Genomic DNA, 15,172 nt, shown 5'->3' with positions numbered 1-15,172 from the left:
TCTGTATTATCTACCATTTGCCGTTTTCTCTTTTCTTGTGGGTGTTTGTTGTTGTAGGTACCAGCAGACAGGTGTTCGGTGGCTGTGGGAATTGCACTGCCAGCAGGCAGGAGGAATTCTGGGAGACGAGATGGGATTGGGCAAGACCATCCAGATAATTGCCTTCTTGGCAAGTCTGAGCTACAGCAAGATCAGGACTCGCGGTTCAAATTACAGGCAAGTGCTCCTCTGCAGACTGTCAGTCTGTGGAGCCCGATGAATATTTCATCAGATGGATTGCTGTGGAGGAGGGTCTTGTGAATTATTGATGACATTTCAATTACAATATTCCTTTAATTCTTTTAGTGGGGGACATCAAAGGAAAAATTTTACGAGACAATGGAGCTGTAGGGCAGGAGAAATTAAACATGTAACACTTCTAATGAATTCCAGGCACCGATGCTCCGTTTCGCAGATGAGCCCCACCAGATATTTTGGGTCAATACGATGTCTAAGGTTAGCGTCTGCAGACGGATTGTTTACAAACTCAATTATGTTAATATCGATAGTTTACACAGTATGGAATTTTCAATTAGGCATAATACCTTTGGTTCCATTTATTAAATTTTACATTAAAATATTTGTTTTGGCAGGAGACCAGGTGAGCATTAGAGGGAGTAGCAAGTGTGTTGGTGGGGAAAGTTGGAGCTGGGAGGAAGCCGTCCTGCTGGATTTCCTTTCTGTCAGGGTGCGTGGTTGTGTTTGTGGACGGCGCGCTCTCGTCGCGTTTGCTCGCTGTGCCTCCTGCCCCCTTTCGATCTGTACGAGTCGGATCCGAATCCCAAGTCCAAGGCCTAAATAACTAAAAATGATAGACAGCTGTGTTTGGATGTTGCTCTCTAGTGTCTTTAGAAATTTGCATACACTATTAAAGCTTTAGTGTTCCAAAAGAATAAGCATGTAATCTGCTCAGGTTGGTAGCACTGTAATACTTTATCTGTATTTACCCTGTAAATTAGCCTTGTGGAAATCACTGTTGAGAACAAAACACTGCTAAGGAAGTTCTGTGGGATATTTACTCTCGGACCCAAGATCATCCAAGAGCTGCTTGTGTTTCAGTAGCGCCCGTCGGACGAGTACCAGCAGGATAGGTCCTGGAAGCCTCAGGCACTCTGTTCGACCAACCGGGGCAACCTCAAGACAGTGTTGACGTGGGTGAAGCCAGGGACTGCAGGAAGTTACTGTCCCGCCCTCCCTCTGTGGGTCGGGAAGCGCCAGGTAGTCTGCTGCACCTCTAAGCTCCCTAGGAAGGAGGTGCCCATGGTCTTCACTTCAGGGCTTCGCCTGAGCGTGGAAGGTGGATGCCGCTCGTGCTGGTGTTCGCACATACAAGCGGCAGGGAGGTTTTCCAGTGGTGAATGCTGTGTTGCTGCTGCTGTCCCAGAGAGATCGTACTAGAGCAGAGACTCACGCCTTGCCTGGAGAAAGGAAGACACTGCAGCCCATCGGGAAGGTCGGAATGAGAGTTTCCCCATCTATGTCTGACACTTGTTTAGCATTTGAAAAAAATTATTTCTGTCTAAATAAGCTCTTTGTTGATCTCTGGGACACTCTGTTGTTGTTTTTGTTTGTTTGTTTTTCAATAACTAAAATGCCCCAAGCTGCCCCAAATGGTTTCTGGGACTGGGATTTTCTTACTCCCTCCTCACTGTTGTGAAACTTGTGTGGACTGTGCCCTGGCCCGGGAAGCCGGATGTCACCCTGCAGTGTCGTTTTCATCTGAAGATCAAACCCGCATGCCTGAGTGGTGACGTCTCACTCAGAGTCAAGTGGGGAGGGGGTGCTCCTAACCAGCATCAGCTGTAATCCGTTAACTACCAATGCTCACATCCTCTTCTCCGTGATGAAACACTGTGGCACACTGGATGAGAGCCCGGTGGTCTTCACCGCAGTGGCCTTGGCGGAGGTGGCTTCCCAGAACGTGGAAATGGATCAGCCAGGCCCCTGGGCCCCACAGGGCTCGAGGTGCAGGAGGAGCTGGGCCCCTCCGCTTCCCTGTGTCGGGCAAGGTGGCAACGCTTCCCTGTGAATTTTATAATGTATCCACTTGAAATTAGTGAACCTGGAGTTTTCCTCCATGCCGTGTCCTAAGATAGTGTCGGAGGTCAGATGCAATTGTGCCTGAGCCAGTGTTGCTTTTCTGACCTTGCCTGAACTCGTGCAAGCTGGGGGTTTGAAACTGGAATGTGTGATGGACTTGGTGCTGGACTCCTGTTGGAATTTTAAGGTTCACAAGCCTGAAACAGTGTAAGTCTCTGAGACAGCATAAAACTGCTACAAAAGTTTTTTTTATTATTTATTTATTTATTTATTTTTTAGGTTTTGTTTTGTTACTTTATTTGAGAAAGAGATAGAGGGCTCTCCCATCCACTGGTTCACTCCCCAAATCCCTGCACAGCCAGACCTTGGCCAGGCTGGAGCTGGGAGCCGGGAACTGATCTGGGTCTCCCATGTGTGTGAGCCCTCACCTGCTGCCTCTCGGGTGTGCATTATTGGGAAGCTGGAACGGGGACCCGAGCCCAGGCACTGCCAGGTGGGCTGCAGGGTGTTAGCTGCTGGCTCACATGCCCACCCTCCCTACCCCTGTCGTGTGTTTTATGCTTGCTTGTTTTCAGAAGGAGAAGTGTAATCCACATGGTTACTACAAGTCTGTCTGGCAGTCGTGTTCCTGTTTCACACAGATGCAGGACTTTGCCTTCACTCAGCTGTTCGTATTTCAGTGTTAAGCCCCCTGAATTTTACGGTGGAGAAGTTATGTGCATCCAATTCCAGACTTCACTTAATACTTCAGAGTCTTGGATGCCTCTTAGTTAATTTCTAATTAGGAGCAGATATCCTGGAGAAAAAGCGGCTGTGTTAGGCAGGGTAGCTGTTGTGCCCTGTGATTCTTGGTGAGTTGTAGGCTCAGACTGGCGGATTTCCGTCCTGTAGTGGGACTGTTTGACCGTGGAGCTCCTGGCCTGTCCTTAGGTGATCAGTGGCCGTCAAAGGTGACAGGAGCTGCAGTCTGCTTCGTGGTGGACCCTGTCCCCCAGTCCACTCAGTGCACCTTACACTCATCTTGCCAGTGCTGGGTCCATTTGATGTCACTGTTAATGAACCTGACAGCCCCCTCTGGGGCCCAGAAACAAGCAGGCCTGCTCCCAGACTCCAGCTCAGTGTGGGAAGTCCCGAGCCGTCTAATAGAAGAAGAGTGGCAGAAACTAAAAGGCATAAGAGTGCCACAGAGATGCTTGGCCAGAAGAAAATACTAACCTTAGGTGACAGCGTGAGTCATCGGTGCAGCAGTTTGCCCAGAGCACATGATACAAGAAAACAAAAGTTCTGGGTAACATGAAGACAATCAGTGGTGTAATCATGTGTCTTTGAATGGGCGTTTGCTTTTAAATATTTTAGAAAGCATCTGATTGGTTGTTGCCTAGTCCCTGCTAAGTGTGTGTGGATGGTAGCTGTGGAGGATGTAACTGAGCTAGGCGTTTAGTCCTTTTAGAGGGGAATGCTGTTGTGGAAGCACAGGAGGCCCGTGCTGGCCCTGCCCTGGATGAGAAGCAGGGCTCAGTGCGTAGCAGTTGTCCAGGCGTGTGTGGTCCTTGGTCTGAGCCTCTGTACCCAGCTGAGGGGCGGGGGCTGTGACTGCAGCTGGAGGCGGGAGGGGCTGCAGGTGCACAGAGGCACTTTGTCCCATGGGGGTGTCGCAGGCCCTCACGTGAGCTAGAGCCTGGTCACAGCCTCGTTGCTCTTTTAGAACTACAAAGTATTTTTCAGCTGTGTTGAATATGATCTCTCACATTTCAAGCCCTGTATGATTTATTGAGTTACTTGCAAAGTTGGTTATTTTTTTTTTTTACAAATTTGGGAATCATTTATTGAGCTGTAGCAGAAAAATAAGAATCATTTATGATCCCCTAACTCAGCAATAATCTCCTTTGGCATTTTGACATATTGTCCTCCACGTTTGAAAAATGTGCTGTGGGCCAGGCGCTGAGATGGTTGGAAGAAGAGGTGACCCCTGCTCTCAGGGATCCTAGGGGGGAATCCCACAAGGCTGGAGCAGGGGCCACACGGTGTCACAGGGTTAATGTGAGCTCCTGACGAGCGTGGGTCCTGGAGAGGAAGCCGAGGTGTGAAGCAGCAGGAGCTGAGTGGGTGGAGGGGAAGGGAGGCCCAGGCATTTGGATTGTCCACCAAGACACCACGTAGACGCCCTCATCCCCAGTTGGAGCACCTGGGATTGAGCCCCCGCCTCTGCTTCTGATTCTGGCTTCCTGCGGATGTGCACCCTGGAAGGCAGCAGGGGATGGCCCTAGTACTTGGGTCCCTGCCGCCCCTGTGGGAGGCCCAGCTGGAGTTCTGGGCTCATGTCTTTGGCCTGGCCTGGCCCCAGATGTTGCAGGCGTCTGGGGAGTAAGGCAGTGATTGGAAGATTTCCCTCTGTGCCTCTGCCTCTCGAACAGACAAGTTGGGGAAGGAGGTCAGGGTGGAGGAGTACGCTCCTTGTAGGGACTGAAGTTCAGGCCTTGGGGCAGGTGTTGGGGTGGAGGCGGTGAGAGAGGCAAGCTGCAGAGGGGAGCAGAGGTGCAGTCCTGCGGTCGCATAGGCCAAGTCAGGGGTTCAGACTGCCCAGGAGCAGGGCGCAGCCCTAGAAGGCTTTGAAACCGGTGGATGAGGTGTCCAGGCTGTGCCTTCGAGAAGGCGCTGGAAGGTACAGCAGGTGAGCAGTGACCACAGCTGGAACTGGAGCACAGTAGGCTGTGAACGTGGGGACTGACAGGGATTTAGGAGGGAGATGATGAGAGCTGGGTGTGGGTTCCTCACAGCGGGGAGCAGGAGGGGCTGATCAGGGGAGAGCCTGGATTGCCGATTGGGGCCCCTGGGGATCAGGTAGCAGTGGTGCCGTGGGGCCACTGCGTCAGCAGGTGACACCCAGCATGCACTAGTTTGGAGTTGCGGGGAGAGGTCTGGCTGCAGACATAGATGAGGCCTGGACAGTGGGCAGAGAGAATGGAAACTGGGAGCACTATAGTGTGATCGCTGGGTGGGTCTCGCGTGTGCATCTGCCTCGCACAGTCAGCCTCTTTGTTGGGCAGGAAGCAGGGAGCAGGGAAGAAGGACAGTCGGCACGTGCCAGGAACTGCTCTACCACGCTCAGTGTCGGGTCCCGGGTCCCACTTGCCCCTCGTGACAGGAGCTGCGTGTACGTCTGGTGGGAGGCTGCACACACAGTCTGGTGGGAGGCTGCAGCTCAGTGCAGCCTGCTAAGGCCAGCGTGTGACTGCTGCCCCGGCTCTTGCTCCAGGCTGCTCAGCCCCTTTCACTATGGCACTGTCCATGTGCATCCATAGGTGCGGCCTCACCTGGGCAGGTGTCCCCGATGCACCTGCACCGTGCTGTCATCGCACCGGGGGAGCAGGCTGCAGAAGACTGACTTCCACGCTTTGCTCTGTCTCCTGGTAGCCGTGTGCTGGCACGCCAGCCTTCTGAGCCCCTGAGCACAAATGTGTGTTATGGAAAAACTGTGCCGATTAAAAAATTCTGACACTGAAACCAGCTTACCTTTTTATTTTTTAAACAGGTTTTTGTTTTTTCGAGAGAAAAAGAGAAAGAGCTTGTATCTGTTGGTTTACTCAGAGACCGAGAGAGAGGAACTGTCATCCATTGGTTCACTGCCCAAATGCCCACAGTGGCTGGGGCAGGGCTGGGTCGTAGCTGGGAACTGGGAACGAAAGCCAGGTGGCCCACAGGGGTGGCAGGAAGCCATCTCTGCTGCCTCCCAGGGTCTGCATCAGCAGCAAGCTGGGGCGAGAGGCAGAACCAGGTTCCAAACCCAGGTACTCTAGTGTGGGACATGAGCACCTCAGCCAAGCACCCACTCCCGAACTTATCTTTTAATTCTGTTTTTCCATAAATGTCTGAAGTACCTTGGCATTTCTGTCCTGCTTCCTTCCTAAGACTGTGAGGATGGAAAACCCTGCGGGTTGAAAACTTGACAAACTATAAAGCTGCCAACAAATTTGAGAGAAATTGTGCTCCCTTAGGTTAAGATGGTAGCTTCACTGACCCCTAGTAAAAGGTACAGAAAAGTATTTTAGAGTTCCTTGATTCTCTTATACTTAACTATAGGTGTTCTTTTAAAAAAAAAAAAAAAGATTTATGTATTTATTTGAAAGTCAGAGTTATATAGAGAGAGAAGGAGAGGCATGGGGCCTGCGCTGTGGCGTAGCAGGTAAAGCTGCTGCCTGCAGTGCCGGCATCCCATATGGGTGCTGGTTCGAGTCCTGGCTGCTCCACTTGCAACCCAGCTCTCTGCTATGGCCTGGGAAAGCAGTAGAAGATGGCCCAACTCCTTGGGCCTCTGCACCTGTGTGGGAGACCTGGAAGAAGCTCTTGGATCCTGGCTCCTAGCTTTGGATCAGCCCAGTACCAGCCATTGTGGACAACTGGGGAGTGAACCAGCAGATGTAAGACCTCTCTCTCTCTGCCTCTTCTCTGTGTAACTCTGACTTTCAAATAAATAAATAAATCCTAAAAAAAAAAAAAAAAAGAGAGAGAGAGAAGAAGAGACAGAAAGAGGTCCTCCATCCGCTGGCTCACTCCCCAATTGGCCACAACAGCCTGCACTGTGCTGATCTGAAGCCAGGAGTCAGGAGCCTCCTCCGGGTCTTCCCACATGGGTGCAGGGGCCCAAGGACTTGGGCCATCTTCTACTGCTTTCCCAGGCCATAGCAGAGAGCTGGATTGGAAGTGGAGCAGCAGGGACTTGAACTGGTGCCCATATGGGATGCCGGCACTGCAGGCGGTGGCTTTACCCACTATGCCACAGCACCGGCCCCAGGTGTTAACCTTCTAATGTATTTGATATTTTCTCTTAGTATGTGCATCCACTGATTTATGAATGGGATCATAGATTCTACTTGATGAGGTTTTAACCTCAAAAGCTTTTTCTTTGAATAAAAATATCAATAAACTCCCCTGGCTAGCATTTCCGTTTTTGAAGCTGAGGGTTTTGCTGTTTGTTTACTTTGGCCATGGATCACTCTGTGTGCTGACTTCTGTGGTTGTGTTTTCTTCCTGGACGTCGTGTGCAGGTTTGAGGGGCTGGGTCCGGCTCTGATTGTGTGTCCGACAACCGTGATGCATCAGTGGGTGAAGGAGTTCCACACGTGGTGGCCTCCGTTCAGAGTGGCGATTCTGCACGAAACTGGGTCCTACACCCACAAAAAGGTAAGGCTGTAACACCTCACTACCCTTGGTTTGTGTGTGTTGAAGCCCTCCATTTTATGTATTTGATTTTTATTCCTTGATCCCTGGATGTCAGATGTATATTCCTGTGTTTCTTTCACACATTTAAAACTACTTTACTATTACTGACTTAATATCGAGCTCTGTATTTTCAGTAACAGTGAGGAGTGCAGGTGTGACTGTTGTAACAGCCTGTGGTGTGCTGTGGCTGTTTGTGGTCCAGTGGACACTGTTGGGGACAGGTGGCACCACAGACTCAAGAGTGTAGAGCGAGATGCTCGGGGGACAGGAAGTGGGAGGGACAGTAGGCACTGGTGGCCTTAGGCAGTTCAGGAAGTGGATACAGAGTCATCTGTATGCTGAGCACCCCACATCCGAAAAGTTGAAACCTGAAGTGCTCTGAAATCCATCGCTTTGTGAACAGTGACCTGATGCAAGTGTAAACCCCACGTCTGACCTCGTGTGATGGGGTGCAGTCCAAACGCAGGCCGCATGTATCTGTACAGTCAGCTTCAGATCGCGAGTGGGTGAGTCCCATCCCCACGATGGTCTCCTGTTGTGTATGCAGATACTCCAGAGATGTCCAAGATAGCCAAAGTCCAAATCACCTCTGCTCCCATGCATCTGGGGTAAGAGATTCTCAACCTGCAGCACTCCTTGTTGGCAGATCCGGCTGGTAATATGCCCTTAACACACGGTTGTGATGAATGGAGACGTACCCTGCGTTCTGAGGGTTGTACGAGTGTGGCTGCCTTTTAGTTAAGTTGGTTTTTGTTCCCTGAATCCTTGATCACCCTGTATGAAAGCTATAGTTTTGTTGACAACCACATTACCAAAAAGGAGGCTTCTCCCCAGGCTATGGGTAGCATGGGTGCGTGGTACTGCGCTTCCAAGAATTTCTTTCTTTTTTTTTAATAGGAAACTTTTATTTAATAAATATAAATTTCAAAAGCACAACTTTTGGATTATAGTGGTTTTTCCCCCCATAACCATCCTCCCACCCGCAAACCATCTCATCTCCTACTCCCTCTCTCATCCCATTCTTCATTAAGATTCATTTTTAATTATCTTTAGATACAGAAGATCAGCTCTATTCTGAGTAGAGATTTCAACAGCTTGCACCCACACAGACACACGCAGTATAAAGCACTGTTGGAGGACTAGTTTTACCGGTGACTCTCACAGTACAGCGCGTTAAGGACCCGTGTCGTACCCAGCACAGCGCGTTAAGGACCCGTGTCGTACCCAGCACAGCGCGTTAAGGACCCGTGTCGTACCCAGCACAACGCGTTAAGGACCCGTGTCGTACCCAGCACAGCGCGTTAAGGACCGTGTCGTACCCAGCACAGCGCGTTAAGGACCCGTGTCGCACCCAGTACAGCGCGTTAAGGACCCGTGTCGTACCCAGCACAGCGCGTTAAGGACCCGTGTCGTACCCAGGAGCCCACAGGCACTTGCTGAGTAAATGGAGCTCCCGCAGCTTCTCTGTAGGCTTGCAGGTGCCTGGCCGACAGGAAGAGCTGGTCCGCCACGAGCGCTTTGGGTTCTTTCCGAGTCTCCTGAGCTCCGAGTGAGCCGTCCTGCACCCCAGGAAGCGCTGCCCCTGTGGGAGCCGTGGGAGGCTCACCTCCTGGGCTAGCACTCGGGACCCCGACCCCATTGTCTCCGCAGTTTTGCACGTACCCCTTTTCTTTCCTCCGAGTTCCTGCGTGCCCATGATCACGATGAACAGAACCTTGCTTAGAAGTGCATCAGGAATGTCTCATGATTCGGGAGCTCGGGTGCAGTGAGGTGGAGTCCCGCCTACACTAGCGGTTATTGTTAAAACCAACTGACTTCACCCAGAAGTAACTGGTGCAGACTAGTTAAGCTCATCAATGAAGGAGCACGAGTGTTGGTTGTGCTTGGCAGCGTGAGAGCAACAGCAGTCTTGGTTATGTTTCTGGCCAGACTGCCTTGCACACCTGCCCTGGTTGTAGCGCGTTACTGATGGCTCTGTTCATTCCCGTTGTCTGATGACTCCCTATCCCTTAATGCTTTAAGTTGCAAAATCCTCTTGTAGATGAGTAGGCGTTTGTCTTCTGCTGGCACAGTTTTCATGTTTCTCTGCCTTTGTTCGGAGGTGGGGGGCAGTTAGTGAAGGGCACGTATCTCACACTTTGACCTGGATGCCTGCTTTCCTGTTCTGACGACCTTCACGTAACCCAGATATGTTGACTCATTGCCGGAAATACAATTGACGGTGTCCTTATTGGTGAAACTTGATTTCTGAGCTGCTTTGGAGGGCACGACCTTAAAGAACAGATAGACAGTTCTGGTTACAGTGGGTCCACCTTCTGGGGCTAAGGGGCATCCAGTCACAGACACGTGGGTGTATGTGGTTGGTTATAATTGTTTTCAGTGCTTTTATTTTACCAAGGACTTGAGCTTGAAGCTTCTCACTTAACTTGAGAAACAGCAATATTGGAATTTTTCTTGGGATCTTACTCGGTATCTTGCCCGTCTTCCTTTTCCATTATAAAGTTGTTTTGCAAAAGAGTGGAAAGAGGAACATTTAAACAGGTTGGATTTGTTCGAAAGGCCAGGAAAGAGAGCGCCTCCATCCAGTAGAAACATACTTCTGTGTCTTGCAGCCCATGTTGTTGACTTAGAACAATTAGTTGATTATTAATGTTAATATCAGTTAATATTTGTAGTGATGACACGTTGAGGACATGTTGGTTCTCTGAGCAGTCCTTGTTAGTGACGTTGCGATTCCGGCACCTGAGTGGCGTTTGCTTCTGCCTTCTCCGTGTGTGTGTGTGTGTGTGTGTGTGTGTCGCTGTTGGTTCCACCCCCACCCCCTGCACACCTGCTGGCTTACAGGTGTGTGTGGGATTGTAATGGAGTCTACATTTCCCACTCTTTGATGCCATCTTGTCCTTCCCTTCCTGAGCGGCTAAGGTTTCTGCTTTCCATTGTGCCTTTGGCTGTCCTGTCCAGATGCAGCGGGGCATCTGGCATGGGAACATTGAGTACTGGGCAGAATGCAGAAGAGAACATACTTTCTCTCTGGAAATTGTTAGAAGAGTAGTAAGAGGCCGGCGCTGCGGCTCACTAGGCTAATCCTCCGCCTGTGGTGCTGGTACCCTGGGTGTCCTAGTCCCGGTTGGGGCGCCAGATTCTGTCCTGGTTGCTCCTCTTCCAGGCCAGCTCTCTGCTGTGGCCAGGGAGTGCAGTGGAGGATGGCCCAAGTGCTTGGGCCCTGCACCCCATGGGAGACCAGGAGGAAGCAGCTAGATCCTGGCTGCGGATTGGTGCAGCGCCGGCCGTAGTGGCCATTTGGGGGTGAACCAACGGAAGGAAGACCTTTCTCTCTGTCTCTCTCTCACTGTCTAACTCTGCCTGGTTAGAAAAAAAAAAAGTAGTAAGAGAATGGCTTTGCTCATTCAGGTAAATTATTTTCCTAATGCTATGTTGTAGCTCGTATAGCAAAATAGTGAGAAACTTTTTCATTTGGAGAGCAGATCTCAGATGGCCAGACAGTTGCTGGATTGAGTACGTCTCGTGCTTCTTCCCCAAGTCGCTTCCCTCTCTCGCCGTCTAGCCTCTGTTGCCTTCATCCACTGATTGTCAGCGTGCTTAGAATTCTCTGGTGCACACCCAGCAGTGCGCGGAGAAGTAAGCATATGATAGTCTCAGCCGATCCAGTTTGATAGATTTTCAGGCTTCTGAATGTCTTTGTTGGTCAGTTGAAGTCGTATTTATTAGGAACCCAAAGATAGCTGTGTAAGGAGAAATCGCTTCTCTTCAGCAACAGTTGTCACCGTATTTCCCTCCTTTTTTGGTTTTCCAGCTATGTGGGATCTGGTAATTCTGTGGGATGTTTGGAGAAATAGGGGTTTTGCCTCCTTTTGATCAGTTTGTGCCCCTTGGAGACATTCAGCTGGGAAGAGCTGTGAGAGCACAGGTTTTGAATGACTGGTCAGGCTGGGAGTCCTGGGTAAGCTATGTTCACAGCTGTGTGACCTGGGCGAGTCACTTAGCTTCTCTGAGCCCAGTTGGATCACCTGACAAATAGGTATTTCTGGGTAATTTTGTGAGAACTGATTGAGTTTAATAAGCGTGCACATACAGCTTTTTGTAGTCCCTGGTATGTAACACTTTGTCAAGTATTCTTACTGTCATTAGGAACAAAATAGTAGGGGCTGGCACTGTGGCACAGTGGGTAAAGCTGCTGCCTGCGACGCCTGCATCCCATACGGATGCTGGGTTTTGTCCTGGCTGCTCCACTTCCGATCTAGCTCTCTGCGAATGGCTTGGGAAAGCAGCGGAAGATGGCCCAAGTGCTCGGGGTCCCTGTGCTCACGTGAGAGACTAGGATGAAGCCCCTAGCTTCTGGCTTCAGCCTGGCTGTTGCGGCCATCTTGGGAATGAACCAACAGATGTCTCTCTTTCTCCCACCCACCCCCAACCTGTAACTCTGACTTTCAAATAAATAGATCTTTTAAAAAAAGAAAATTGTAGGGCTCTTCAAGACAAGACACTGAAAGATGCAGGTAGAAGCCTGCTCATGGTCTGGTCTGGGGCTTCTTTTCCCTTGTACCCATGGAGACAGTGGCAGAGTGTCCACACTTGGGGCGGGGTGGCGCAGGGCGTGGTTAGATGAGGAACTCGCCTAGTGTTCTTTTAAAAGGCCTGCTTTCTGAAACACAACAGTGAGAAGACTTTGCTCTTCAGAAGGCTGGAAAGGTGTCGGGCGCAAACACAACAAAGGCAAATGGAGAGGGCCCACGTGGCCCCTCACACGTCCTGCATCGTTCAGACCCGTTCCCCGGACAGGGGTCACAGCACAGTGCAGTGCCGCGCCCGTGCGGCACACCTGATACAAGACACTGTAGATGGCTGGGCGCGTGCCGCCGGCTGTGTTGGAAGATTCTTCATCGTCAGCACAAATCCTTGTTTATTAAAGATTTAGCTTGAAGGAAATTTTAATTAATTGCAGGTGCAGCGGCTCCTGCCCGTGTTCCCGTGAATGGCCTTCATGTGCCGGCGCTGCGCGCGGCGCTCCCCCAGCTGACAGTGTGATTTATGACGGTTGTTTTCCACCCGTCCACTGTTTGCCCTGTAGGAGAGCTCGGTCTCCCGAGCCTCCGTAATCACGCAGCACTCGCACAGCCGCCGCTTAATGACAACAGCGCTGCGTTCAGTAAGGCAGGCTAATTGCAGATGCACCCTATTAATTGCAAAAACTAGGAGAGGTTACATATTTTACAAGCTTTTAATTTGAAACCGCCCGAGATGATTTGTCTTAAGTGTTTGGATAGAGACGTCCATAATATTCAACAATTCACCATTATTGAAACTCTGGTCTGGGCAGTTACAGAATTCTGAGACTGAATCAGCCAAACACAGATGGCCTTCGATGTGTTCTTACCAGAGCTGAGTGGGAAGTCTGTTTCCAGTGGGGCATTGTAAACAGTGTCCTGTGGGCTGCTTTCCCAGCATCTTCTTAATTCTTCTTCTTCTTCTTTTTTTTTTTTTTTTTTTAAGATTTACTTACTTATTTGAAAGAGTTACACAGGGAGAGGTAGGGGGAGAGAGAGAGAGAGAGAGACAGAGCGATATCTTCCATTTACTTGTTCACTCCCCAAGTGGCCACAATGGCCAGGGCTAATCCAAGCCAAAGCCAGGAGCCAGGAACTTCCTCCGGGTCTCTCATGTGGTGGCAGGTCCCCAGGCACTTGGGCCATCTTCCACTGCTTTTTCCCAGGCCATCAGCAGGGAGCTGGATTGGAAATGGAGCAGCTAGGATTCGAACCAGCACCCATATGGGAAATAGGCATCATAGGTGGTGGCTTAGGCCACTAGGCCAGAACACCGGCCCCCTAATTCTTATTTATTCTGATTACTTGTTATACAGCCTTCTGCACAAAAGAGAAATTCCACATTCCCATAGCTAACATCACAGCATTTTCCAAATAAATTTCAGTCCTAAAGCAAAAGCAGCTGGTCATTGTTGGAGAGCTGTACACTGAAGAAGTGTGACATCTCACTTGGGTGCTGGTTCCTCCACTCACACCAGGTATTCACCTCTGAGTGCATCCCCCGGAGCAAAAGGGGGTGGCTGCGATGAGCTTGTGCATCCCACAGTTAGGAGGTCTGGAGTCCCCGAGCAGTGGGCCCTCCTTTGCTGGCTTTGGCTATAAATGCAAGTCCTAATTTAGCTTCTGCACTACCCGAGGCCCCCAGCAGTGGGCACTGTTTCCCTCTCCCCACCTGTGTGCATGTAGCTCCTGGCTGGAGTGGGCTGAGATGTGTTTCTGGGTCTCCGTTTGCTGTCCCTCATGTCTCACCTGCTGTCTTGGCTTCTAGCAGCCACTGCTCTCCTGGAGGCGAGCATGGGAATAGAGTGGGGGAGCTGCTGCCCAGGGTGCGGCTGCAGTTGGCTGTGGGATGGGGGAGGAGAGGTGTTGGAGGTGGAGCTGTGCTCTTCTCCTCCGGGCACCAGCCACTGAGCAGGGGTGGAAGCGAGGCCTGAAAGCCCGTGTCCCATGGCTGTACGGCTGCCTTGGTCATGAGGTCTGGAGTTGTGTGGTTAAATCAAGGGTGGCCTTCAGTGTGGCGGTACTGTGCAGGCAAAGTAATCGTAGCATGCTCTCACCTGTTGACCCTCTCGTAGGTCCCAGGTGCTGCGTCTGTGGCACGTTTTGATTGGACACACATTGAGGGTAGAGTGGAGTGTGACCCACGAGAAGACAGTGCACTCTATTTTGTTCCTTTGAAATTGTCCTAGCCTTTATTGCACTCTTCTGTAGACTCTGTTGAATTAAAAATATTTTAGTCCTAGCCCTATATGATATAAGATGACCAGTTTTGACGATGTCGAATTTGACAGGCGTCCTAACATCTGGCTATTGTGCGCTTGTGAAAAACCTTATTAGATGACTAAGTAGCTAGATCTCTCTGAAGTAATGCATCCCTCGTGTCGGGGTATGGGTGCACAGGTGTTAGTGTGCAGTGCTGTCAGTTTTGCACAGGTTTTGTTACAAGCCCTATCACAGTGATTTGGACACATGTTTTCTCTGTACTCCGGGACAGTCTGAAGAACAGGATTTGTCCTGCTCTGTCAGGAAGCTCTTGTGTGTGTTGCTCTTGAGTGTGTTGACCCCTTTAAAAAAAAAGATATATCTGTCTTTTCTCCCTGCTTCTTGTTGTCTGGTGTCTGCATTGCTAATCTTGGCCTTTTTTTGGTTGCATTCCCTGGGAATAGCTTTGATACCTCTGCATTTCGCCTTTCAGTGCCAGGCTGGTCTGAGTCGGTTGAACGTGAGGCTGGGCTTTTGCGTATTTCCCTGGAAGGACAGCGCAGTTCCGTAGCCTCTGCCGTGGGGACCTCTGCTGGGTTTGGTCGGAAACTTGCCATCATACTCCCGGATATTTTCTGTTTTCTGGCTTCCCAATTTCTGCTGTTTTCCCCGCTTTTTCCCCTTCAGTGGATTGATAGTCCTGCATTCTATTTCTTTTCTACTGTTTATGTGAAGTAGCAACTTTTCATCGGAAGGCTCAAATTTTTGACAAATGTATTTTAACCTGTTTTCTCTGGTGGTTAAGTTTAACGGTGTTGGCTGGTGCTGCGACTCACTAGGCTAATCCTCCACCTGCGGCGCCAGCACGCCGGGTTCTAGTCCTGGTTGGGGTGCCGGATTCCGACCCGGTTGCTCCTCTTCCAGTCCAGCTCTCTGCTGTGGCCCGGGAAGGCAGTGGAGGATGGCCCAAGTCCTTGGGTCCTGCACCTGCATGGGAGACCAGGAGGAAATGCTTGGCTCCTGGCTTCAGATCAGCGCAGCGCGCTGGCCATAGCAGCCATTTGGGGGGTGAACTAATGGAAGGAAGACCTTTCTCTCTGTCTCTC

General features: G+C 50.6%; 1 protein-coding gene across 3 annotated transcripts in view; it reads left to right on the top strand.

The window, feature by feature from the left end:
- The window catches only part of ERCC6 (ERCC excision repair 6, chromatin remodeling factor), a 74,869-nt gene that overhangs the window by 33,312 nt on the left and 26,385 nt on the right, over positions 1-15,172 (top strand). For all 3 annotated transcript variants that reach the window (XR_016221813.1, XM_089314177.1, XM_008269831.5), the window contains exons 7-8: positions 58-216; positions 7,125-7,260. Coding sequence is in view for 2 of the 3 variants with exons in the window: in XM_089314177.1 (XP_089170303.1) it covers positions 58-216; positions 7,125-7,260 (295 nt within the window). In the remaining variant the exon portion in view is untranslated. The remainder of the gene's footprint in view (positions 1-57; positions 217-7,124; positions 7,261-15,172) is intronic.

The sequence above is a fragment of the Oryctolagus cuniculus genome, chromosome 15 (genome assembly GCF_051225735.1).
Source record: "Oryctolagus cuniculus isolate XC-2025 breed Fujian yellow rabbit chromosome 15, ASM5122573v1, whole genome shotgun sequence".
In the NCBI taxonomy this organism is placed as follows: domain Eukaryota; kingdom Metazoa; phylum Chordata; class Mammalia; order Lagomorpha; family Leporidae; genus Oryctolagus; species Oryctolagus cuniculus.
This window is presented reverse-complemented; position numbering and strand designations above follow the sequence as displayed.